Here is a 27,840-nt window from a genome sequence, read left to right as displayed (position 1 = left end):
TGTCTCATTATTATTGAATTTGTTTAAGGAGCAACATTATCGAATACACATATCATTCATGTGAAAATAGCAAGTTTCCCCTTAGCTGCTTGCATCCCCCTTTGCAGTAAGGTGTGTAATAATATGTTATTTAGGTATTGATGTTCTTACTGTGGAAAGCTCTATGTAACTAATGATGGATTTTGCTTGAAAAATAGAGGTAACTTCACACAGAATTTGCATGGATAACACTAAATTTTAACAGTAAGTAAATTACAAAGTTGATAAACTAGTCCTTCTCAATGAATTAGAATATCATCAAAAAGTTAATTTTTTCAGTAATTTAATTCAAAAAGTGAAACTCATATATTATATATTCATTACACACAGAGTGATATATTTCCAGCATTTTCTTATTTTAATGTTGATGAATATGGCTAACAGTTAATGTAAACCCAAAATTTAGTCTCTCAAAAGTTGAAGATTGTAGACTCATGGTGTCACACTCTAATCAGCTAATCAACACAAAACACCTGCAAAGGTTTCCTAAGCCTTTAAAAGGACTGGTCTGTTGCTCAGTGGTTTAAAGTCCTGTTTTCAGATGAAAGTAAAAAATTTTGCATTTCATTGGGAAATCAAGGTCCCAGAGTCTGGAGGAAGAGTGGAGGGGCACTCAATTCTAGTTGACCACTGTGTTACATCAAGTCCAGAGTCAACGCAGCAGTCTACCAGGAAATTTTAGAGCACTTCATGCTTCCCTCTGCTGACAAGCTTTATGGCGATGCTGATTTCATTTTCAAGCGGGAATTGGCACCTGCCCACACTTCCAAAAGTACCAATACCTGGTTTAATAACCACAGTATCACTGTGCTTGATTGGCCAGCAAACTCGCCTGACCTAAACCCCATAGAGAATCTATGGGGTATTGTCAAGAGGAAGATGAGATACACCAGACCCAACAATGCAGATGAGCTGAAGGCCGCTATCAAAAGCAACCTGGGCTTCCATAACACCTCAGCAGTACCACAGGCTGATCGCCTCCATGCCATGCCGCATTGATGCAGTAATTCATGCAAAAGGAACCCCGACCAAGTATTGAGTGCATCTACTGTACATACTTTTAAGTAGGCGAACATTTCGGTATTAAAAATCATTTTTGAAATTGGGCTTATATAATATTCAAATTTTCTGAGACACTAAATTTTGGGTTTTCATTCATTGTTAGCCATAATCATCAACATTAAAAGAAAAAAATGCTGGAAATAGATCACTCTGTGTGTAATGAATCTATATAATATATGAGTTTCACTTTTTTAATTGAAATACTGAAATAAATTAACTACTTTGTATGGGAGCACGGCACGAAAATGCGGCCCGTGGCTTGCAGGTATCGGCGGGCCGTGACCGCAATCGCGGGCCGTGATTACGGGCACGGCCGTGTGCATGAGGCCTTAACCATTATTACACAAAGTAAGATATTCAAAAGTTACACAACTTTTATTGTAAATAACCCCTTCATATACATTAATAATATTATGTCTTAGGCATCTTTTTTTTTCCTGATTGAACAAACCAAGTTTTTACAACCAGCGGTGTAACTAGAATTCATAGGGCCCTTATAGCAAAGTCTGGAATGACCCCCACCCCACCACTGCTTAGTAACAGTAAACTGTCGTAATACAAACAGCAGTATAAACTCTTTTCACTTAGGCTCATTTCTATTATGGCTCCATGCAGGAGTCATATATTCAGAGCAAAGAACAGGATCTGAGGAAAGCTTTGGTAAAGACTTCACAGAAGGGGATTCAATCCTGTCCTTAGAACTAATATAGTAATATACTTATGTGAAATGGGCCTTGGGCTGCAATCAAAGGGATGGATAGTAAGTAATTACTCCCCTTGGTGGTTTTCATGTTTTAGCACGTAACAACTTGGAAATAAAATACATTTTAAATTTGATTTTATGTAATGGACCTGAGAAAATAGTCCAAATTGTTACATGGAAAACAAAAAAAAATACCTTGTTTAAAAAAAATGAAAAAAACCCCCTAAAAACGGAAAAGTTGTGTGTACATATGTATTCACCCCCTTTGCTATGAAACCCCTAACTAGTGTCTGGTCAAAACAATTATCTTCAGAAGTAACATAATTAGTTGAATAAGGTCCCGCTGTGTATAATCAAAGTGTCACATGATCGGTCACATGATGTCAGTATGAATAAACCTATTCTGAACGGTCCCTGAGTCTGTAACACAACTAAGCAACATGAAGACCAAGGAGCTCTCCAAACAGGTCAGAGACAAAGTTGTGGAGAGGTATAAATCATAGATGGGGTATAAAAAAAAACATCCCACGCAGCACCATTAAATCCATTATAACCAAATGAAAAGAGTATGGCACAGCTACAAACCGGACAAGAGAAGGCTGTCCAACAAAACTCACAGACCGGGCAAGGATGGCATTAATCAGAGACTCCATAAAGACACCAACAATAACAATTAAAGAACTCCAAAGATCCAAGGAAGAGATGTAAGTATCTGTCCATTAGACCAGTGCTTCTCAAACTATGAGGCGATCCACACCAGTAAGGCGTCCCCCAAATTATTAGAGAGGTGCAGAACAACACCAAGGGGGTGAATACTTTAGCAAGGCACTTTAGTAGTACCATATAGCAGACCTTCCTCTACAAAAAGGAATGTCCTTGCACCTGAGAGAACTCCCCTTTATGGCCCCATAGGCTGGTACTTTGGCGGCTATGGCTATAGTTGATCCAATGTTTCTATCCTTTCATTGTAAGAGAGACATCCCATCCTTATTAATCTAGTTGAAAAGCTCTGAATCCTCTGCAGCTGTCATCTAGTATTTTTACAGTGCAAATGCCCAAACTGTACCCCATATTAAAATGTGGCTTACAAGTAATTTGTATTTGGTCAGTATTATTAATATTTTTTTTATGTTCGCTAGAATTTTTTTTTGGTCTTTGCAGCTGCTATTTGGCATTGAGTTCTGCTGCTTAGCTTATTGTTAATAAGTATACCCAAGTCTTTTTCTTGCTTGGTTTTCACTATTTAATGTATAGCTATTTTAATAAAGTGACCAATGTGCAGAACTTTACATTTACCAACACTAAACTTTGTTCAATTTTCACTTTAGTTTATTTTGAATGTATAGGATTTACACCTACCCTTTGTCTTCTGTCCATTAACCAGTTTTCCACTTATATACCTAAATTGTTCCCAAGATCTTGGTACCTGCACTGTCTGGTGGCTGTTGGGTGGAACTGTGATGTTTTCAAATGCTTTTGCAAAATTCAAATATATCCAATATGACAACAATAACATAACCAAGATACATGTTTGAACGTACGTTTTTTCTCTTCATAACAACATATTTTTCTTGAATGTTGGTGAATAATAGATTTCGTGCTAAACTATTTTGAAGATTACCTATTGGATTACCTCCAAATAATTTGGAGACAATTCGAGTCAGGAATAATGGTCTTTAGTTACCTGGTTCTAGCTTTTTATTCCTTTTAAATAATGGTACTTCAACTATATGGCACTGTTACAAAAAATGACCATGTTAAAAAGAAAATCTGCCTACCAATTACAGTGCTTAATAACTTTACTATGTATGGACAGGTGGCATGTAAAAACACTTCATCATTGGAAATATTATAGCAAAGCCAAATAATGTAGGAATTGTACATTTCTAATACATGATTTTCAAATACTAATGAAGTACCTGAATAAATGTATTGTTCATCTTTGTACTTTGTGTGATTAAACTGTAGATAATTATATGTTTTCTTATATTGCATTTTGTATTGTTTGTAAAGTAAACTTCAAAAAGCGAATAAAAAAAAAATTTAAATGAAAAAGGGTGTAGCAGGATCAAAGAATAAGGCTATGTTCACACAATGCTTATTTAAGGCATAAAAATACAGGAATCAAGGGAAATCCTTGTCAGAAATCTGCGTGTTACTCAGTTAATGAGCCGCAGATCTGCACGAGGATTAGCCTCATTCAATGTGCCTAATCCGCGTGTGAAAATTCGCTGTTTTTTCAGACACGCAGATTTTACCATTGAAATCAATGGGAGGTCGATTTCACATGGTGTGTAGACATACCCTGAAAATACATTCAGTTTATTAAAGCCAATTTATCTCCTGAATTTCATTTTTTACAATAAGCAGTCAGGAGGAATAAAATACTCACAATTGTAACAAGAAAACAAATTTATTAATTTTTAAAAGACAAGACACAATTTTGTTTTGAAAAACAACACAAGAAAGCTAGCCTGAGTTCAAGTCTGAAATATTCAGAAAAATCCTACTAATATCTTTAGTATGTTCCAGTCATTTTTAAACAACACACTAAAAGTTAATATATATATTTTATAATTATAAAAGTTCCCCAGTTATTGTACAGTACACAATACAAATTGCCCACAAACTATCATTTAGCTCCTGCCAATCTGGAGAGGACATGATATACTAAAAGATTTAGCATTTCTCACAAAAATCACATCAGGAAATACGTATTTACAAAATCCAATACATTATACAAAAAAATTCATCACGTGGTATTCTCCAAATAGGTTTAAAATAAAAAGTATATCCAACTGTAATCCAAAAACTGGAAAAGAACATTACATTATCACACACATACAATCTCTATTAAGGAAATAAAAAGCTGCCTACCTTACTTTTATGCAACATATTCATTTTATATAAAAACTGAAATAAAAAGGGAAAAAAGCTTAAAATTCTTACTACTAATAAGCCTCTGTGCTTGTGGACTGAAGTCATGTCCTCTTCCACTTACCAAGTGAAACAGAATACAATGGCACTTAAATTAAAAAAAAACAAAAAAAACTACACGACACAACGTAAGAGAAAAAAATGGTGTGTTAAATCTTGTTGGGGTAAGAAAGCCCTGAGGAGTTTCTGAGTAATGGCGTTGTTAGGTAGGTGTAGGACTCATTTACTAATCTGTTTAGATATGGAAAGCTCAACCTTCCACAATTTCTGAATTTTTTGTTCCTAATATCTTGGTTCACTTCTATCATGAAGGCACTCTGTTTCAATCCCCAGCTGCAAGGATTTCCAGCAATGGTTTGTCTTACAACTTCACTGTCTGATACACTCAATAATCCTTAGTCACTAGGAGCAAATTGTGAAACAGATGTGTTCTAATTTAAGGCATACAAGTTGTTGAAGACATATTTCGCATGTGTAAAGTTGTTCCCAGCTTTGATTTTCATCAGGAAGGCTACATGCACCCTTTACTAAAGTAATATTTTTCTAAAGTCTTGAGATAAAAAAACAAAAAAGTTAAGAAAACCTCCTATTTTTGCGTCCCCGCAGTCATTATTTTGTAATATATCCATTGACATAATGTGGATTTTTCAGTAAAAACGAGAAACTCAGGGCTTTCATTCCCCGAAGTTTAGAAGCCAGTGTAAAAACATAAGGCATGTAAATAAACTATTAACAACCCAAACAGAACACAAGTAAATCAGGTAGTCACTTTGTAAGTGGCTTTCGTTAAACAAAATAGGTAAACACTACTTATTTCTACTGGCACGTACAATCACTAGCAGCAATGATCAAGGCATGCAAACTGAGAAGCATATACAGGAAATTATTAAAAAGATCAACAAAATAATTGTCAAACTACAACCCTTTGAGTATTGTACAGCTGTATGTATAGAAGAAGCCATGTGGACCTAACAACAACCTAGTGTCCGTCCAGAATTTAATGTTACATGGAGATCAATACTAAAATACGGGTAAAATAAGCTACCGTTTTACTACAGAAATCAAGTTGTCCTTCACTGTAACCAAACTGTGACATTCCAGCTTTGATATAATCTTACGAGAAGACTGAATTTAAATAAATTTAAATCAACGAGATGCCATTTTTGCCTTAGCCTATCCATTTCCTACTGATCCAGTGTTTAAAAAAACATTCACAAAGAAGATTTACAATTCAATGCAATGAGTATCTGGAAGATTATACTCAACTAAAAGTCCAAAAATAATTCCCAAAAATATAGTAGCAACGTCATAGGAGAATTCACAGTAGTAGACAACAGGGACAAAAGAAAAGACATAACAGTGTCATTACCATAAAACCAGCAGGACTAGGGCTGTGATCATTCTCACGTAAACTTCCTAACAATGCAGGCAACAGAAGGTACACCACTTGTGAAAAAGGGTGGTATTGATATAATAACAAAACAACTAGCCGAAATGGATCAAATAAAAACTGGCACTTTTTGGGGGGAATTCCAGAGCAGTATTTTGTGTGAATTCATGAACGATTTCCAAATTTTCCTTAATTATTTTCACAGAATTGATACCTTGTGATATATTTTTCTTTGGGTTTTTTATGTGTTGCGGGCTGATAATGTTTGAAACGCTAAAAACTGCAAATATCTAACAGTGGAAATAATTTCAATGCTGAGGTAAAAGAGTGGATACACATTTAGAAAACATTAAGACGTCTGAAATATCACTGTAAATAACCTTCAAGGTAATATATGAAGATATTACCTTATACAATGGTTAATAACTAAGGAGTAAATACACATAATATGTTCTGTGGAGAGAGCACTAAAAAGTAACCGATATTCAATAATGGGACAAAAATTCTGATAACTGAAAGCTATAAAAGTCAAATATTCATTAAAGTGGAAACGATGAATCTGTGGCAAATGCTAGAATATTGTTCATTTTATGAAGAACCTAAATTAGCCTGAAAAATATTAATAATATATGCCGATTTTCTACTACAAACTATACATTTCACATCTCTGGTCCAAAAATACTGTGGCTAAAGCTGCGTTTTATTTCAATCTTTTTAAAATTAAACTCTAATAAAATATAGAAGCGTATTGCCTACTGATCTGCCTGATGCAGTCTGGGGCGAATTTACGAAAATCAGAGCAAATTAAAAATGGTGGTTCTTTTGTCTGCTGTGAAGAAAAAATAACTGATTGGTTGCCACGGCCTTCTCTTTTTTTGCACTGGTTTTCATAAATGCGCTCCTCTGTATAAAGCTAAGTCACTGAATGAGTATCCTGCATTTTGTTACAATGCTCAAAGGGTTAAGCACAGCTTTACAGTAAACATTTTAATATAAAGTATTATGCTTCTATTCCAGTTTTTTTTTTCTTCATTTTTCTCCAAATAAGTAGTGCATATCAGATTTTTTCAATACTTGCCACAGTTTGTAGACAAGACTATTGGTTATACAGACAGAAGAGGTATATCAACCCTTGTGACACTGAAAGGCCTATTTATGAAAAGTGATGCATAATACGTTCCTCTAGCACTGAAAGGGTGGGCACTACTTTCTGTATAACGTGCCTGAAGCAACAATATGACAGACCCAGGCAGCTGTAGGGAATTGGTGAGGATAAATGAAAAGTTAGTGTTTCTTAGGGGAATGCTATGTCATCATCATGTCAGAATACATGTGCATAACTTCTACCACTTAGATTATGTTCACATGGATCTATTGTATTACTTCACTCCACTGTACTCCACATTTTCCACTGGTTTTCTATACATATTTGGTTAAATGTACCCGGTCCACCAAAAGCCACAGATAAATAACACTACCACATTGCATTCTAAAACACATTGTCATCCGATATTAATGTATCAAGGGAGTTGTCAGACTATATAACAGATTGGGCGTGCTAATTGTACCTAAAGGAAAATACTTTGATATTAGATTGAAATAAAAATACAAAGATCAGCCAAGCTCAAAATAGCTGAATGCAGGAGTGCAACTAGTGGCGTTGCATCTAGCAGGGCATGTGGGTGCCAGGAAGGCACCAAAAAGTCCTCTGCCTTTGCCAGGGTATTTAGGTACAGGGCTAGAGTAGTGAGCTGAATCTTTGCCTCAGTGAAGGAAAGCCTAGCTATACCTCTGGCTGGATGCACAAATCACATTGACCTAAAGTGTTTTATTTACAGGCTACATCCACATTCGCAACCAATTTTTTTTTGTTATTGTTTTGTGTCTTTCTATATGTCTCCATGGTAACAGACTACAAACAAACTGTGTAATCTGCTCCTGCAGTCATCCTCTCTCTCATCTGCCCCCTATTTTTTTTCTAAAATATATTTGGTAGGTTAGAAAGAAGCAGGGGGCAGATGGAAGAGAGTTTGCAGGCTTAGACTACACAAAGTTTGTTAGTAGACTGTTACCATGGAGATACATAGGTCTGCATAGTACCTGTAGACACAAAATTATAGGACATTTTTAATCAAGACCTGTTGCAAAGTTGCTTCGTTTTTCATTTTAGCTGCATTTGTAAGAAAGGTGAACATAGTCTTTTAAGAAAGTAGACATAAAAAAAGAGAAATGTGGCCACCTAAACAAATTGCTTCAATGACATGGGATGCTGGCACCATTGTGTTTTACATCGTAACAGTATGGACTGCAGCAACATTGGTAGTATTCGGTCTACAATATGAAAATATTAATAATGCAGATAAATGTGACTAGAATTTGCCTGTGTGGAAACATTTCATTCTTTTAGATTTTCAATTGGTTTGTTAAAGCAGTTTCTCTAATAAAGTCAGACATTCATTATTAATTAATGCAATGTCAGACCAAAGCCACTCTATTGATACCATTTACTCCTGAAAGAAAACCAGTGGATTGTTTTTAAAAGTATAAAAATGGTGCTGCTTTCTCATGAAATCTCTTAGAAATGAATGCTGAAAATAAAATAGAATATCGTGAAATATAACCCGTTATTACTACTCATTATTATCTATATATAGCACCAACAAGTTCCACTACACTGTAAACGTGACCATACAGTATAAGGGCTGATCTGCCGTCTTGTAAGCCATATGGTCTGCCAGGAATATTGGATAGAGCTTGCATAGGTGGCGTTGCACAACGATTTTTCAACACGCTACTTCCTCCACACCGGGCCTGGTTTTTACCCAATCCTTTGGCCCATTGGGCAGTTAATGACCAGCATAGAACACCTAAGCTGCCCCTAAGCACAATCGTGTGAGAATTGGGCTATGGATTGGGGAGATGAAGCTTTTGTTCTTATACCTAGCAGGTTATGAATACTCCATGAAATAAACACAATTCTTACATTTTCTTCTAGAAAAGTTTAAGAATGGTGTACACTGCTCATGTGCTGGTGGCACACATGGTTCCCATGACGGACAGATGTCTCACCAATTGTCGGCACAGACCTTTTAAAATGAAGCTGTTTTTTTACCCTTAAAGCTAATAGAACTTTGGTGTGACCCACAAAATTACAATCCTTGCATTATCTTATTGTAAGTGATAGCGAACATTGAACCTTGTTGAACGTATTTGTAAGTATGGTAATATAGTAGCTTCTTCCTATATGCTTACTTGGCATATTCAACAGAAAAGTAACAGAGGTTTGCTGGAGAAGATAAGATAATGGAGGTTCCTAACGGATCTATGGGAAGTACGAGGTACTAGAACAAGTACTGTACTTATCTCCAGTAATGTTGAGAGCTCTGTACACTATTGGCCAGTGGACAGAAATGACAATTGCACCTGTATTTGCGAGAAGAAACTGAAAATAATATTATTGAGGTTGTATTCATTAACCACATATAAGGTAATTTTTTTCTATAGTTTTTTTTTGTCATTGATCTATAAAAAGAATAATCTAGAACATTTATCGGGTAATAAAAACCAGTGTTTTTTTATTAATAGCACAATTTTAAAGATATATATATATGTTTAGACTGTAAAATAAAAACGTAGTATTCATTTTGAGTAAAATACATTTGGGAGACTGTCTATAATTTTGTGGATATTTCAAGAAAATACTACATTGCAGTTTGGATGTATCGGTGTTGTATCATTCTATATATATTCCTTGTGTAATTATTAGAACTTTCTTTGGGTCTTATCATTAAAATGATGGAATTGTGCTTCTAATATGAGAACATGGTAAGGACAACCAGACGACTGATCCCTATTAATCCCTAATAAACACAAGTTATAGATACATATTTATACATAAATAAAAAATCTCACATGTCCCCTTAACTAGTCTAGTGGGTTTTTCTTGAGTCTTTTTTAATCTAAAGTATAATAACATATTTTCTAACTGTATATTGATTGCTGGCTTTTTCACATTAATTGGTATTAATCAATGTTTATCTTCTAGTTACATTTCTTTGCATTGTTCAGGACATGGGTAAACCATGCAATAAACTGACCTCAGTGCATAAAGGACATGATATGCGGGGGTTTTCACTGGATTGCACACCCTGCTGTCCCTGAAGGGCTAAACATAATTGAAGCCATGCTGACCCTTCTTTCAAGTTAGAATTTGCTCTAATTATCATTCCTGCTGACGCGTTTTGCTCTTCTCAGCGATACGCACTTACAGCTTGAGGAGCCTTGGATATTTTAGCTGACTATGGAGACAATTCCCACAATCCCAATAAAATGCTACTTGCACTAAAGAAAAATACATTTAGTTACAAAATCGGGGAACGGCAGACACATGGGGGATCTGTATATTCTTAATCTAGAAGAGCCAAAAAAGCATTTCTAATTTATTACAAAATTAGGACTTTCCCCACTCTCTGTGGGCTTTAAAAACAACAGGCACACCTTGCTGAAAAATGATTAACAAGAAATAAGGAAAATAAAGACAACTACTACACCTTAGCTTCAGTTCTGTTTAAGGCACCATGAAATAGGCGAGGTACTGTGATCCCTGATGTACATTCTTAAATGGCAATGGTGTGTCTAGCCACCTGTTCAAACCCTACATGGATGGGGAGAAGTTCCAATGAGGTGTGCCAGGTACACTGCCTAAAATGTATTACACAAGCATTATTTTATTTTTTTCTCACACTTTACCCTACTCACATTAATACAGCAGCCTCTGATGCCGGATTAAAATATATACAAGCTCCATTCAAAAAAGCTTCCTTTTAAAGGCACACTGACCTTTTTTTGTGTTGATGTTCTGTGCAAAATTGGAAATTTGCTTATGTTTCTATCGTTTCATTATTATATTATCTGTGGCAAAAAATCATATATGGTAAAATTATGGTAGTGACTAGGTGTGGAGCACCGTAAAATAAAGGCAAACCTGAGACCTAACCTAAAATGGGAACACACCAATTCCTTAGGTAAACCACATTTCTGAGATTGGGGTCACTTTAAAGTGGGTGTGGTACTGAGCTTTGCTATAGAAAAAACGTACATGATATTAATTTTCAGTCTTTGGTGTCCTTACCAAATGCAGTTAGAGTAGACTTAAATAATGGAAGTTAAATCACTTCTACCATGTATGACTTGTAGACATCTGTGCCAGAGTTAAAAATTGGAGCTTCAAAATAGCTGTTTTTGACACTCCTGTATTAAACTGTAATATCTCATGGGATAACATCAAATAGGTGAAACAACAATAATAATAATAATAGTTGACAAGTACAGATTACACAAAGTGCCCCATAAGAGTTGACCTCTTCTACCAAAAGAACCAGAGGAAGCTTACTTGAACAGTAGTCTCAGAAATTTCAATATTTTAACACCGGTATCAAAAAACAGCTAAGAACCTAGTTATCAGTTCCCACTCTTAAATACTATGCAGGTTGCTACATTCCTTGCATTCTATAAATTATATTCTTCACATATATATGTGTGTATATATATATATGAATCTATATATATATACAGCGTAATAGCAGCAGAATGAACTACTGTTATGAAAAAGTGAGTTTCTGGGATAGAAGGAACACAAACCTCTGACATTGGTCCTTATCACTTTAGCACAACTCTTTCTTTAACCCTATCATTCCTGAGGTTCAGTTCAAATGCCATCAGATAATTTTCCATAATTTACATCCTCTTTACATCTTTCTTACTTGATGATATCATCTCATTGCACGTTAGCAAGTGATCAGGGGTGAAGAGGTTAAAGAATTGGGTCACTGTGTGACCAGTTTTATTTCATACCATCAATTATCAGATATGCTCAAGGGTACATAGCATTTGTGCAGTGGAACCCAATGCAAAATCAGTAGTATCCCAATGGAGGAGCTGAGTGTGCACTTCAAAATCCTTCAAAATGTTGATGTTTCAGAGCATCTAAGAATGCACTTTCGCTAAGTGAAACCCAGAGTTTACAAACATCATTATAAACAAGATGGATACGATTAACGGAACTTGTTTGCGTTGTTTACTGTTAGACAAAAGCCTACTTTTCACTTGTATTACAACTTTAGCGTACCACACTGTTTCATGCAGGTCATGATACGGACTTGTTGGACGCAAAAGATGAAACTTGAATTTTCCTTTGTACAACAGAACAACAGCCAAAACATTTACCTTCATACATATAAATATCTTATCTTACAAAGATACAGGGTTTTCCCCATATATATGTTATGTATATGCTGCTGCACCTTCTTTCTCCAGTGTAAGCGATCAACATTTTGTTTAAAGAAGTGCAACTATTAAGTACAATAAACCCAGCAATAAAATATATATATAAAAAAAATCCAGTAATATTAAGGAATTAAGGATCATTGCATAATGACCATAAAGAACAACATGAATAAAAAAAATCTTAAAAGGAAATACTAAAACGAAGCAAAAATAAAAAATCATAATGTACACCATGAAAAGAAAATGAAGCTGTTCTTGGGTTACGGTTGACAAAATAGTTAAGGTCACAATAGGAAAATTTGACAACAGTCGACCTTTAGGCATATTCTGTTCTACTGCCATAATTTCAAGCCCAACATACATATATTTATACAATTCTGTTTTGAAAGCTTTTTTATATTCACTAGACTGCAGTGTAGGTATTCCCGGTGGCACTGCACTGCCTGATGGTTTGAGTGCTTGTGACAATGTGCTCGCTGTGTATTTGGTTCAAAACAAGACTCTGTTGAACACTACCCTCCAGCGATGGCTGCATGCAGCCCACCTGGAACGTTTGACCCAACTCTGTCTTCTCCCTTTTGGCTGGGGGCTCTCCAGAATCATCAAGTTCCTCATCCATTTCACTCTCCACATCACTGCCCTCATCTGCACAAACAAACAACCATGAAACTAGCACAAAGAGAAAGGAGGAAAGTGTAAGAAAGAGAAAAGTATAATTGTCAGTACACATAAAAATGCAATCTTCTAGTAGATTACCGAACAATTGAAATTACTTGTTACATACACAAAGTTAAGAGGAAACTTCTCGAAGATAAAGGGGTTGTCCAGGATTAGAAAACAGCTCCTTTCTTACAAAAACAATGCCACACCTGTTCACCGGTTGTACGTAGTATTGCAGCTTGGTCTTATCTACTTCAATGGAACTGAGCTGCAATTTCAGACACAACCTATGGAAAGGTTGAGCGTTATTTCTGTAAGAAAACAGCCTTTTTTTTCAATCCTGAATAACCCCTTTAAGAAGAAACTATTAAAGGTAAAATAACATATATGGCTAATATAGTGCACAATGTGGATAATGGGAGCAGATGGGAAATGCAACAACTATCATATGCAAAAACATTGCATTTTACTGCGATGACGTGGTTGTGGCAAAATAACGGCATGTGTAATTTTCTCATTAATATCATTAAGGGACACACCGCTATGGTTATATAGGCCCCTGACACTAGGAGGCAACACTAGGTAGGAAACAGCCCTGGCTCCGCCCAGGAAGGCCATACTCTTTCCACAGACACTAGCTAATTCAGTTTTTAGTCTAGCGTCCGTAGGAGGCAGACGTAACCTGATACTCAGGTCTGCTGCTAATTTTAGTTTTATTTATTTATATTCTCTCTTTAGTTGCAGGTGGTTGTGAGCCTGTTCTCAGCCCAGTCAACCCCCTGCGGGTGCCAGGAAACAGGTAGTCCTCTGCTCTGTATTTCCCTCTCCGCTGGTCACCTAACTTATTTTCTCTGCATCTACAGACGGTGCCAATAGCCGCACTATAGGTCGGATGTTTAAGGAGCACCAACATCTTGGCTGTAATCTGGAGCTGGTGCCATGTTCAAATGATCTGAGGACCTGATCTCTGCTATTCAACTCTTCTATTGGAACCATCTTCTCCTGCTTTGGTTTACAGAATTACACAGCTCCAGGGGTCTAGTAGGCCAGTCTTTTGGCTGTATAGTTATTTTTATGCAACTTCCCCAGGGGTTCACTTTCCCTCAGACATTGCTGTTTGTTTTCTTCTCTTTCTTCCTCCCTTCTATCAGGTCTGCTTCTCGGGAGAATTTTACTACGCAACCTATACAGGTGGGTATAGCTACATACTATCCCTGTGGCGGTCGTAATATAAAGTCTTTATACGGCCAGTATACTGCAGTTGCCGACGGTGCTTGCAATCCAGGACCCTTTAGAGGTCTCCCCCCTCAGGATTTGGCACCCCCTGAATGGGTGATGTGTTTTGTTCAGGCCCTAGGGGACATTTCCAGACTATCCCAGTCCATGGTTCAGTCTTTGCAGAGTTTGCCCTCCCAAATTGTGGCAGAGACAAGTCCTATTCCTTGTCCAGCTTTTTCGAGGGGTACCCCATTAGAGTCTACAATGGTGATGTTGCTTCTAATATGAATCAGTCTCTTTCCCCCAAAGTATCCTCTGAGTTAGATTCAGAGTCAGAACAGGAATCACAATTGACAGCTGCCATGCAGATGTTAATACGTGCTGTAAGAGACACTTTTCATGTTAAGGATAACCCCATCTCCCCTTTTCAGGAAAAGGCACCCTTACAACGCCAGTGGCGCCAGAAGATATGTTTTCAAAACCATACAGAATTTGAGCAGATTCTACTGTATGCAAGGAGTGAAAACATCCTGACAGACGTCTTGCTGTTTCAAAATGTTTCCTTTTCAGGAGGACTTGATCTCAAGATGGTCTGTTTCTCCTTCAGTGGATATGCCCATATGTAGACTATCAAGCACCACTACCATCCTACTGTTGCGGCTGCACTTAGTGACCCTCTTGACAAAAAGTTAGATTCCCAAGCTAAGTCAAGTTTTATGGCCACCGGGTCTGCTTTGTGACCAGCTTTTGCATTTGACTAGGTGAGCAAGGTCTGTTCAGTGTGGGGGAAGCAGCTGCATCGTGGTATCCTGACAGGAGCACCACAGCAGGATTTAGCTGAGCTTGCCTCTCAGTTGATCTATGCTTCAAAATTTATATTCGAAGATTCCCTTGAGTCAACCAACTTCAATGCTCAGGCACCAGTTAATTTGACTGCCATTTGGTGCTCTATTTGGCTTAAATCTAGGATGGCCAATTTGACTTCCAAGAGAGCCCTGGTTTCCCTTTCTTTTGTTGGTGGCAGGCTTTTTAGTAAATGTCTGAATGGGATGATTTCTGAGGCTACTGGCTGTAAGAGCTCTCTTTTGGCTCAGAACTGCCCTTGCCGTATGCAGCCTTTTCTCCCAGCGTTTCCTACCGGAGATGGTTTTATTTCAGACAAGACAATGAGCAGTCCCAATGACTGTAGATGTTTATCTATCATGCTTAAGCCTTTGCCAAGACATCTTCAACATGAAGGTATCTCCCCACTTGTGTTGGAGGTTTAAGTGGGGGGACAAGTTGTTTCCTATCAGAAGATATAGGCTGAACCGATTTGCTCGCGTTCAGAGGTTTCGCAATAATTAAGGTCGGTGGTCGCATCGCTGCAACAGGGAGAGTTCCTCTCTTCCATCAACATTCGCGATGCATGCCTCCCTATCCCCATCGCAAGGACCCACCAGCGTTTCCTTTGTTTTGTAGTGGTTCTCTACATTTCCAATTTGTCGTCGTCCCTTTCATACTTACCACGCTTTCTCAGATCTGCACCAAGATCCTGGCGACTCTCATCGCACTTCTCTGAGCCAGGAGAGTCACTGTTATTCCTTACCTGGGTGACCTCTTAGTGATGGCCCCCTTCAGAGAAGACTATCTTTCCAGTCTCAGCATCACTCTGGACACATTAAAAAGGTTTGGGTGGATCATCAACTAGAAGAAATCCTCATTGGTCACAACTCAGTGTATGGAGTTTTTGTGAATGAACCTTAAAACCAGGACAGCAAGAGTCCTTGTTTTCCGGTGGACAAGGAAGGCTCCATTCGAGCCGAGGTGGCCTTCCTTCACCAGTACATTCCCTCTTACATCCGTTTTTGCATGCAAGTGCTGGGCAAGATGGTGTCGACCGTAGAGGCAGTTCCATATGCATAATTCCACTCCAGGTTCCGACAGGGGGGTAATCCTCTCGCGCTGGGACAAGTATCAGGACTCACTGGACAAGTTGACTCTCCTGCCCTCCCGGGTCCGTCAGGAGACCCCACTGGCCATCACAACGGTTCGTTCATTTTCTCTTATCTAGTGGCGGGTTGTCTTAATGGATGTCAGTCTGTCTGGGTGGAGGGCAGTTTTTGGTCTCCACACGGTTCAGGTCACTTGGTCACAGGAGTACATGTCCTTACAGATCAACCTTCTGGAATTGATGGCAATTATCCTAGCCCTCTCCCATTTGGCTATTCTACTTCAGGATCGGCCAGTCAGGATCTAGAGCGACAACTCCACGCCGGTCGCTTATCTGAATAACCAGAGTGGCACCAAGAGTTGGGCAACTCTGTTGGAGTCCTCTCAGATTCTACTGTGGGCGGAGCAGCATATTCCAGCGCTGTCAGCGGTCCATATACCAGGAGTGTTTGACACAGATTTTCTCAGCCCAGAAAGACTAAATCCGGGAGAATGGTCTCTTCACCCAGAAGTATTCCATCAACTGTGCCAGAAGTGGGGCTACCCTGACGTGGATCTCTTTCCATCCCGTCTCAACCACAAGGTTCTGACCTATGTGGCAAGGGCACAGGATCTCAGAGCCATCACAGTTGACGCACTGGTCACTCCATGAAAGAGTTCTCTATCCTGTATCTCTTCCCTCCACTTTTACTCTTGCCCAAAGTATGCAAGAGGGAAGGCTTTCCAGCGATTTGGGTGGCACTGGACTGCCCTGCTGAGCATGTTACCCAGACCAAATTAACCTTCTCGCCGACACACGTTGGCTTCTTCCACTTCTACCCGACCTCTTTTCCCAAGGTCCGCTTTTCCACCCCACTTTACCTCAGATGCTTTTAACGGCGTGGCTGTTCTGCCAGAGACTCTGAGGACCCGAGGTCTCTATGACGGACGATTTTGAGGGCCAGAAACCCTCAGTCAGCCAAGGTGTAAGACAGAGGATTACACAGAGCAATTTCCTTCCTATGAAACGTTCCATTCCTAGGGTTCTGTCCTGCCTGTAATCAGGCCTTGAACAGGGACTTTGCTTACGTTCCCTGAGGGGTCAGGTCTCTGCTCTGTACATTGTTTTTTTGAGAACTTTGTTTTTTTGTTCTCAGGTGAAAACTTTTCTTTCAGAGGGTGGCTCCTTTGAGACATTCCATTAAACCCTGGGATCTTAATTTGGTACTCAGGGATCTTCAGGTGGCTCTTTTCAAACCTTTTAAAGATATTTCATTTGTGACTCCTTTCCTAGAAGGTAGCCTTTCTGGTGGCTTTCACGTCCATCAGGTGGTTACGAAACTTGATGCCTTGTCCTGAAAATCCCCCTTTTTGGTCATACATATGGATAATGTTGTGTTCTGACCTGTTTCGTCCATCCTACCGAAGGTAGTCTCTAACTTCCATATAAATGAAGAGATTGTTCTCCCTTATTTTTGCCCCTACCCAGCTCATCTGAAGGAGAGGGCTTTGCATTGTCTTGATTTCGGAAAAGACCATTTAGTATAACTAGCAGCGAAGGAGTCGTTTAGGTGCACCAATTCTTTGTTATTCCTGAAGGGCCCACGCAAGGGTTTGGCAGCATCCAAAACCATGTGTGTTGGATCCAGCCTTTGATTTCAGAAATCTAATGGTCCAAGGATAAAGTTCCTCTCCTCCTGGTTGCTGCCCACTCTACAAGGGCTGTTGGTGCTTCCAGGGTGGTCAGGCATCAAGCTTCAGCTACTCAGGTCTGTATGCATGGCTGTACTTTTACTTTTTTCATTCCACCCTCTGGGACTGCTTTCAGAAGTTCCATTGTGCTGTGTCCCCCAATGATATTAACGAGAAAACAAGATTTTTGTACTCATCGTAAAATCTATTTCTCATTAAATTCATTGGGGACACAGATCCCGCCCCCTTATATCTGTTAGAACAACCGGTCCTGTGCCTGGAACAGACTGTTTGGTTACATTTTCTCCGGGGACATGTTTTTTTTAATTTCTACTACTGCTTCTGCACAAAATAAACAAGCCAGTGTCTGTGGGAAGGGTATGGCCTGTCGGGGTGGAGCCAAGACTATTTTCATTAAAGAAGCCGCAAGAACGGTTTTGTTTTGATCAATGCAAAAGATACCACATAAATATAAAATACACATACAATTGTGTTTTGCACTTTTTCATAATTTGGAGACGAGACGTGAACACATTTGCTTTGAATTCTTTAACTATCACTTTTAAAATTCCGTGTTAGACCAATTACAATCTGGTTTCCATCCTAACCATTCTACTGAACCTGCTTGCATAAAAATTACATTATGGTCTTATGCTTACAAACTCTAGGGGCCACTAATCCTTGGTCCTCTTTATAAACTGTCGCACACCTTCTCTTCTTGATCTATACTTTTAGTGTTGGTCAACTCATTATTCCATATCACTTATATGGAGATGCTGCAACACCTCTGAACCACTGCCACGGCCGTGCTTTCTCTCCTCCTCACAGCACGAAGTGCATGTGAGGAGATTTTTTGCAGCCCCCTTGTAGATAGCACCCCCACCTCTGTAGATGGCACCCCACCCCTCCTTCCTGTACATAGCGCCACTGTAGCTCCCTGAAGGAGTGGAATACCCTGTGGATGGGGATTCCGCTCCATGACGGAGAGCTTGATGTCTCTGTCCATATATGGACAGGAGGAATGTAAGTATGAACTTATTTATTTATTTTTTATTACATTAAAATTTTATTCTCTCCTCCTCACAACGCGAAGTGCATGTCAGGAGAATTTTTTTTGCTGCCCCCTTGTAGATAGCACCCCCACCTCTGTAGATGGCACCCCCCCCCCCCTTCCTGTACATAGCGCCACTGTAGCTCCCTGAAGGAGTAGAATATTCTGTGGACGGGGATTCCGCTCCATGACGGAGAGCTTGATGTCTCTGTCCATATATGGACAGTGACATCAGGGGCAACTCCTGAAGCGGAATCCCCGTCCATAGTGTTGCCGGCGCGGTGGTCGGTGATTTGGCTTCAGAAGCCACTGACGTCACTATACATAAATGGACAGAGACGTCAGGGGCTTCTCCTGGAGTGGAAACCCCGGTTACAGGGCTATGTGGCACTACCTACAGGTGGCTGTGTGGAACTACATACAAGTGGCTGTGTGGCACTACCTACAGGGGGCTGTGTGGCATTATCTACAGGGGGCTGATGGTCATTTTACTGTGAGTGGGGGGCTGATGGTCATTTTACTGTGAGTGGGGGGCTTATGGTCATTTTACTGTGAGTGGGGGGCTGATGGTCATTTTACTGTGAGTGGGGGCTGATGGTCTTCAAGTAGTTTCCACCTCTGAACTCCAATTGAAATTAATAGGAGGGAGAAAAAACCTGCGGCGCTCGTCAAATAAAGCTGTCAATTAAAAATCTGCGTCAAAATTCCTAAAGGAATTTTTAGGCAGAATTTTTCTGCCTTACAAAAAACGCTGTGTGAATATACCCTACGTGTGTAGTTCTTGTTTTTAGCCGTTTTCTGTCTTTCTCGAAACAATTTTTTGTAGGGGTGCCCTTAAGGACATTTTTTTTCCCCAGGGGTGCCTCGAGTCCGAAAAGGTTGGGAAACTCTGCCTTTGGCGGTAACCATCTTTTACTATCTTGTATTTCTCTCTCACTGATTTATATTTAATGATATTTAATGTCAAATGGACTAAACCAAACATCTTTCCACAATTTTCTGTATTCACCCCTACCGGTCCTACTACTTCCTAAAAGGTTAGTAAACACCCTCATCATATCCCAACTCAACTACTGCAATTCAGGAGGTCAATAATTACTTTTATAAGCAAGAATGGGTAATTTATTCTGCAAGCGCTTATCAGGACCTCTTGTCTAGGTTTTCCTCTGTTCGTATAGTGATAGTTTAGTAAGTAAAGCATTATGGTCTCAGGAGAAGTATTTTCTTCTTCAATATAAAATGTAATTTTTTCACAGAGTAATGAAAGACATTTCACATCTTTTAAAGCCAATTACCTTTTTCCATATTTCCTGGAGATGTGTCATTTAAGTCACCAAACTGTAGGAATTGAAGACAAACAGTTTTGTAAGATAAATCATTTCGAAAACTAATTGCTATCCAACTGATATTTGTGGACTTGTTACCTTTAGACAATATTGAATTAAAAATGCTTTTGGGCATGGCTGGCGTTAAACATTCTATTTTAGGGTCTGTTTAACTGCCAACACATATGTCAAATGTACCCATAGGTTCCCATTATACTGATGGATGGCAATAACTTTTCTATCCAAAGTCATCCAATACAAAAATGTAAACGTTTAATGGATGCCATAATAGCCTATAGGGTGATGAATACCACTGTATGGCATCGCTCACTGGAAGCTCCAGTGACATAACTGTCCATATATAAACAGTTATCACTAGAGCTTCCCGATACAGAAGAGGCAGCGTTGACTGGGATTGTCTCATTGTGATGTAAAGCCCCATGCCCACTTCAGTTTTTTCCTTCAGGGTGCTATCCGTTTTTCTGACGGCTAGCACCCTGACCCATTCATTTCAATGGGGCCATGCACACTTCAGTTTTTTTGACGGTCCCGTTTCTCCGTTCCCATCCAAAGTAGAGCATGTCCTACTTTGGTCCGAGATTCCGTGACCGTGAGGCCCATGCAAGTCAATGGGGCCGTCAAAATAACTGAAGGCACACGGAAGGCATCCGTGTGCCGTCCGTGTGTGACGGAGCTGTTGCCTAGCAACTGCCGGGCGGGCAGAAATACATTACAGAAATATTACACTAATCGGCAGCCACTTGTCTCTATCAATCACTGATAGAGAGAAGAGGCTGCTGATTAAAAATAAAATAAAAAGTAGTTCATACGTACCCGGTCGTTGTCTTGGTGACGAGTCCCTCTTCTTCCTCCAGTCCGACCTTCCTTTCTGACGCGGCAGCCTGTGATTGGCTGCAGAGGCCGCTGCAGCCTGTGATTGGCTGCAGAGGTGGTGACGTGGGATGAAGCGTCATCCCTGGAGGCCGGCTTTCTGACGTCATCCTGACGTGCGTGACCGCCACTACAGCCTATGATTGGCTGCAGCGGCGACATGGATGAAACGTCATCGCTGGAGGCCGGACAGGAGGAATGTAAGTATGAACTTATTTTTTATTTATTTTTATTACATTAAAATTGCGCCGAGCATGGTACTGTCCAGGGTGCTGGAAGATTTACTGCCGATCAGTGCAGCCCATTAACTCTTTCAGCACCCTGTACAGTACCATGCTTGGCGCTCGGAAACGGAAACACGGAGTGCACATGGCCGCTAAAACGGGCACGTGGATCCATCACAAACGGCCGTGAAAACTGTGTCGGAAGTGTGCACGAGGCCTAATGCCTGAATAGTGTCAGCTCTGTGGAATCATCTGGCATCCACACACAGCTCTGCCACACAGAGAACCCCACACATACCCATACCACACAGCGGTCCAACTATCCCCTGTGACAGCAAGACCTTTAGAGCAGCCGGAGCCCCCGACTGCTTATATCAGTCCAAGAAAGATACGTCAATGGAGCTTTCTTGAGGTAGCCCCAGTGACAAAACTGTCCATATATGGACAGTTACATCACTGGGACTACCCCAGGGAAGCTTCACTGACGTAGTTTCCCCAAGCAGAGGTAAGCAAACGCAGACTCCGGCTGCTTTAGAGATCTTGAAGCAGGTGACGGACTCCCAGTACCCTTCCTCACATTGTCTTGTCCCCTGTGGCCCCCTCTAAGATATTCAAAGCAGCGGAAAGGGGGAAGCTACATCACTGGAGCCTCCCTGGGGTAGCCCCAGTGATATAACAGTTCATATATGGGCAGTTATGTCACTAGGGCTAACAGAGGAAAGCTCCAGTGACGAAGCTTTCCTGGGCGAAGATCAAAAGCAGCCAGGGACTCCAGCTGCTTTGAAATCAAATGGGAACTCCGGCTGCTCTTAAGTTCTTGGTGTCGGGCCTCCATGCAGGTGGGTATATGTGGGGGTGTGGAGTTCTCTGTTTGGGAATCCCCTGGGTAACGCAGAGCTGTTGTTGGACTAGGAAAAGGGTACTGGTAACACAGTACTTTTGGATCGCAGAAGTACTCTGTGGGCATCGAGGCCATCCAGACTCCCTCTGCTGCATTGGCAAGTTCCAGTGATAACTGTCCATATATGGACAGTTACATCACTGGAGCTTCCCGACGTACTCGTCAGACGGACAATGTAATGGATGCCGAACATTTTTTTCACTGCTTGAGAAAGGCTTCATAGAAGCCCGAACGTTGCTAAGTGTACACCTTTTTTGAATGGATGAAAAAAGATGGGATTTTTGCAGTAATGCTGACGTACATTTGCCTCTTTCTACTACATTAATGTGATGGTATGAGCTAACCCATTGGGACAGTCTGCTGCATATGACACCTGCAAGTAACCACATTGGTGATTATCTGGTGTTGTTGTTATTTCTACAATTTGCAACAAGGATGCCAAACAGTGGCATCCGTCTCCCATAGGTTATAATAGTATCCGTTTAACGTATACACCACGAAAAGTATCATAAGAGTTCATGACGTATACGTTAAATGGATACCATTATAGCCTATGGGTAACGGATGGCACTGTTAGGAATCCATCACAGCCTCTGTTTAATGTTTTTTTTCCGGCGTATACGTTAAACAGAGGACAAAAACGAAGTGTGAACACAGCCATACTTCTATTGCCTTAGCACTCTAATAATTCCATTTTTTAAGACCATTAAAACCAGAGTAACAGCCAAAGGAATGTTGAGACTGCAATTATAATTTAATAATAGATACTGTATATACAGGGAAGAACGTTAAACAATATTACATTTCTATTTAGAAATACTAATAAAAGGAGCAGAGCTATGCAAAACTTTTAACCATGTGTTAATAGCGCAGTCTTAGTATTCAGGCTTTAACTAAGCTCTATTGAGACTTATGATGAATAGGCTTAAAGCTAGGTTAAAGATGGGCTTACATTTTTTGAGCTTTCACTTGTATATAAAAAACACCTTAATTTATTTTTACAACAATATGGTAGTAGGGATAGAGAAAGTAGAAGCCGGCTTGGCATTGTGCTGTCAAAAAAGTGGATGGGAATAGCAGCTTGGCAGCAGTCAAGTCACCCCATTCCCAATCTCTAGCTGCAATATTAATCCGATATTTGTAAAAATAAATCTAGGTGATAAACCTCTTTATGAAATTTCATTATTAAAGGGTTTGTCTAATTTAAAAAACACATTTTCAGAGTGGAGAGGTTACATAGAGCATCTCTCGCTCTGGATGACCTGTCCTGCATTACACAGACAACACATTGATATCAATAGACACTATATAATGCTTAATTTCCCTTTTGGTGGTGCTGCAGGGAAGTTGAATACTTACTGCCATATGTAAATACTCCTACTACACAAAAAAAAATTGTAGTAGTAGTAAATATATTTCAAATCCATGTTGTAAGAGCTCATTCTGATTTTCACATCCCGGTGCTATCTATGTATAGAACGGACAGCATCCGGAATGAACATTGACCCATTATAGTTAATAGGCCGATACAGACAAGTTTTTTTCACGAATCATCAATCAGTAATGAAAAAAATCACAGCCTGTGCTATCTTTGTCTTTTACGCAAGAATTGCCCATAGATGTGACTACGCTAAAAACGGACAACACACTGATGTAATCCATTCCGTTCCATTTTTCATGGGTGGTACCTGGAGACACTTGAGAAGTGGAGCCAGGAAGAAGTGCCAAAGCAGTGTGGTCCTGATTTAAAACATGGTCAGAAGCCAAATATATGCATGAGAAATATCGCACAGTGCTCTCTATGCTATAAGCAATAGAAGTTCACGTTTCTGAGGTCATGTGACAATCCTGGTAGGGGGGCTTTCAGCGGGTTGGGACATTTGAGGACATTCTTCAGTTTTTTTTACGGATGTGAAAAACAGATGGCATGCTGATGCCATCTGAATGGAAAAAACTGACATACTGAAGGAGTTTGCAGAGAGCACTGGTGCAAACTGATTCAAAATTAACGGACTGAACCCGGATAAAGTTTAAACAACACTAGACTGAATAAGTGCTTAGGGTCAGTTCACACAGAGTTTTTTTGGTGCTAATATTGACACGGAAACCGCAACAGAATCAGTGCCAAAAAACGTCCGAAATTGCCCCCCTTTATTTTCAATCGGAGGCACTGATGTTTTTTTTCCCAGGTGGCTTTTAGCTGCTCGCGGCGAAAAAAAGCGGCATGTCCTTTCTTGCCGAGGCTTCCACCTCTGACCTCCCTTTGAAATTAATGGGAGGCAAAAAAAACAGCGACGCTCGTTGGTGAGCGTTTTTCTCAGCGTTTTTTTGTCCTTGCATTAGCTTCAATGTGCACGGACGAAAAACAACGCAAAGAAACAGGTGTAGGCAGTTCAAAATTTGCCTCAAAATTCCTGAAAGAAAAAAATCAGTCTAAGGCCCCATGCACATGAACGTGCTTATGCAGCTGCAATTCCCCCGAGAATCCACGGGAGAATTGCGGTCCCATTCATTCCTATGGGGCCATGCACAGAATATAATTCGCAAGCGGAAACGCAAGAAAAATTGACATGCTGCGTATTTTAAAATACACACCGCAGGTCAATTCCGTCGCGAAGAATTTTCTGGAATCTCATTGTCTAGGCTGGTACTGTATTACACTGTGGATTTGCCGCGAGCAAATCCGCGCGGCAAAACCGCACGTAATACGCATTGTGTGCATTAAGCCTAAAGCTGCAAGCTTACTAAACTTACTGTTATACCCATGTAATTTCTCTAATGCTGAACTATATGTAAACCTTAAAAAGTAAAAGCATTGATTCATAAAATGTATTTATTGACATTTGGCATTTTCTTTGTGCAGCATAGCTAAGTGGTAGAAGCACTTAAGAGACCACTGCTTATACACAGTCAAGTTACATTATTATGACCACCAGCTAATATCCAGAGTAACCGCCGTGTACAGCACAGACAGCAGCTAGACGGGATGGGAGTGACTCAATAAGGTGCTGGTAGGTTGTCTCGGGTGTCTGGAGCCATGCCGACTGCAGTGCATCCCACATTTGCTGGAGGTTGCGTGGGAGAGGATCCATAGAGCAAACAAGAGGATCGAGGTGGTCCGACAGATGCTCAATTGGGATCAAGTCTGGCGAATTAGGGGGCCAGGGAAGTACTTGGAAGTCTTGCTGGTGCTCTTCCAACCACTGTCGGACATTTCTAGCCGTGTGACTTGTCGCATTGTCTTGCTGGAAGATTCCATCTGCCCCAGGGAAGACAAACCACATGTTTGGGTGGACGTAATGTATTCATATCCAAATCAGTTCACAGTGCCTTCCACATGGATGAGTGGGCCCAGAGAATGTCATGAAAAATTCCCCAGACCAAAACGCTGCCGCCATCCGCTTGTGTTCTTATAGCAATGGTTGCAGGGTGTTTGCTCTCTGATGCTTCTCGCCTGACACGCCAACGCCCATCAGTTCGATGAAGCAGAAAATGTGAGTCATTGGAGAAGGCAACCCTTTGCAAATCATCGGTGGTCCAATTCCGATTTTTTTGCGATGCACCTTTGTTAGCATAGGAACAGTGACCATCCGTCTGCTTCGGAGCCCCATACACAGTAGGGTTCGCAGAACTGTTGTTTAAGACACACGTCTGGAAGCGCCCTGGTTGATTTTCACGGTGAGCTGCTCCACTGTAGTGTGACGTTCGGCGCTCGCGCACCTTCGTAATCGACGTTTACCTCTCACATCAATGGCACGTGGTGCTCCGCAGTTTCCACAGCAGTTATTCCCAATGATGCCATTTGTCCACTCACGATACACTTTCACCCATTGGCGTAGCTATAAGGGTCGCAGCGGTCGCAATTGCGACCGGGCCCAGAAGCCAGGGGGGCCCGCAGCCCCCCGCACCACATCAATGAAAAGTTACTATGGTAACTGGGGCCTATGTAATAAACTACACAGGCCCCTGTTATAATAGTAACTGACAGTACTTACACCTCCTCTTCCTGGAGCGCATCAGAGGTTCTGACGTCACAGCGCGATGCGCTGCGCATAACCCCACGATGCTATGCGCTGCGCGCAGCATCCCGACACTTGATGGAGTGAGGACCTGCGGCCGAAGAGGAGGTAAGTTTAATTTTAGTGTCTAGCTGATGGGTTGGGGTCAGACACCCGGGCCCCCGCCAATCAGCTGTTTTGAAGGGGTTGCAGCCGCTCGTACGAGTGCTACTTCCCCTTCATTCCGGTAACTTTCTCACACTGAGTCGCCGACACGGACGTGTCAGCGATTCACAGTGTGAGCAAGTAAGGGAAATTAAGGGGAAGCAGCACTCGTACAAGCAGCTGCAACCCCTTCAAAACAGCTGATTGGCGGGGGTCCCGGGTGTCTGACCTCAACCCATCAGCTATTGGTGGCCTATACTGAGGATAGGCCATCAATGTTTAGGGACTGGACAAACTTTAAAGCCTACCGTGTGTTAGGCTTAGATACAGGGCCCCAGCTTATACTGCATAACAATACGGTCTGCTGGACCCTGTATCTGAGCCTACATTAGGCTCAGATACAGGGTCCAACAAACAGTATCACACATGCACATGGGCCCTGTTCACATCACCGCTGCCATTCCGTTGAGGGGTTTCCGTCTGGTTAACCCCTCAACGTAAAGGCAAACGGAAACCTTAGCTTCCATTTGCATCACCATTGATCTCAATGGTGATAGAAACTTTGCTAATGGTTTCCGTTTGTCACCGTTGTGAACGGGTTCCGTTGTTTTGGCGGAATCAATAGCGCAGTCGACAATGCAAAACAACGGAACCCTGCCAGAACGGTGACAAACGGAAATCTTTAGCAACGTTTCTGTCACCATTGAGATCCATGGTGAGGGAAACTGAAGCGGAGGTTTCAGTTTGCCTTTCTGTTGAGGGGTTAACCCGACGGAACCCATCAACGGAAGGGCAGCGGTGATGTGAACAGGCTCTTACTAATGTTTTTTTTTGTGTTTTTTTACAGGTTCGGTCGTTGGACTATGTCGGATTCGAGGACTACTTCGATGACGGCTTTTTTTATTCTCAATAAAGTGGTTAATGAGGGTTGTGTGGGGGTGTTTTATTTCAATAAATCTATTTTTTCTATGTCTTTGTATTTTTTTTTTAACTTTATCGCTGCCAACTTACTAGTGGCCGCTGACAGATTGACAGCATCCGGTGAAAAGGATAACACTTACCCCATTATTACCCCGGTACACACCGCCACCAGGGGTGCCAGGAGGAGCCGGGTACGATCCAGTACCCGACCATCTGTAGTGATGGTTGGGCAGTGGGGTAACCGCAGGCTGGTATTATTAGGCTGGGAAAGGCCAAAAACAGTGGCCCTTCCCACCCTGGTGATGCTAGCCTGCTGCTGTGATGTATCTGGCTGGTTATAAAAAATGGGGGGGACCCCATGTCATTTTTTTAAAATAAATAATTGGACAGCACGATGTGGGGTTTCCCCATTTTTATAACCAGCCAGATACAACATAGCAGCAGCGGCCTAGCATTACCAGGGTGGG

The 27,840-nt window shown here is 40.8% G+C and overlaps 1 protein-coding gene across 4 annotated transcripts in view; it reads right to left on the bottom strand.

Annotated features, from left to right (window-relative positions):
* Window positions 1-4,240: 4,240 nt before the first annotated feature.
* Window positions 4,241-27,840, bottom strand: part of RFX3 (regulatory factor X3) — a 258,195-nt gene continuing 234,595 nt past the window's right edge. For 3 of the 4 annotated variants that reach the window (XM_075827557.1, XM_075827566.1, XM_075827585.1), the window contains 2 exons: window positions 20,244-20,286; window positions 4,241-13,085 (listed from right to left, as the gene is read on the bottom strand). In XM_075827557.1, coding sequence (XP_075683672.1) covers window positions 12,820-13,085; window positions 20,244-20,286 — 309 coding nt within the window. In that variant the 3' untranslated portion in view covers window positions 4,241-12,819. The remainder of the gene's footprint in view (window positions 13,086-20,243; window positions 20,287-27,840) is intronic. The other variant, XM_075827576.1, reaches the window with a different exon arrangement.

Source organism: Rhinoderma darwinii, chromosome 1, assembly GCF_050947455.1.
Source record: "Rhinoderma darwinii isolate aRhiDar2 chromosome 1, aRhiDar2.hap1, whole genome shotgun sequence".
NCBI lineage: Eukaryota > Metazoa > Chordata > Amphibia > Anura > Rhinodermatidae > Rhinoderma > Rhinoderma darwinii.
The sequence above is the reverse complement of the archived record's forward strand: the minus strand, read 5'-3'. Positions and strand labels throughout refer to the sequence as shown.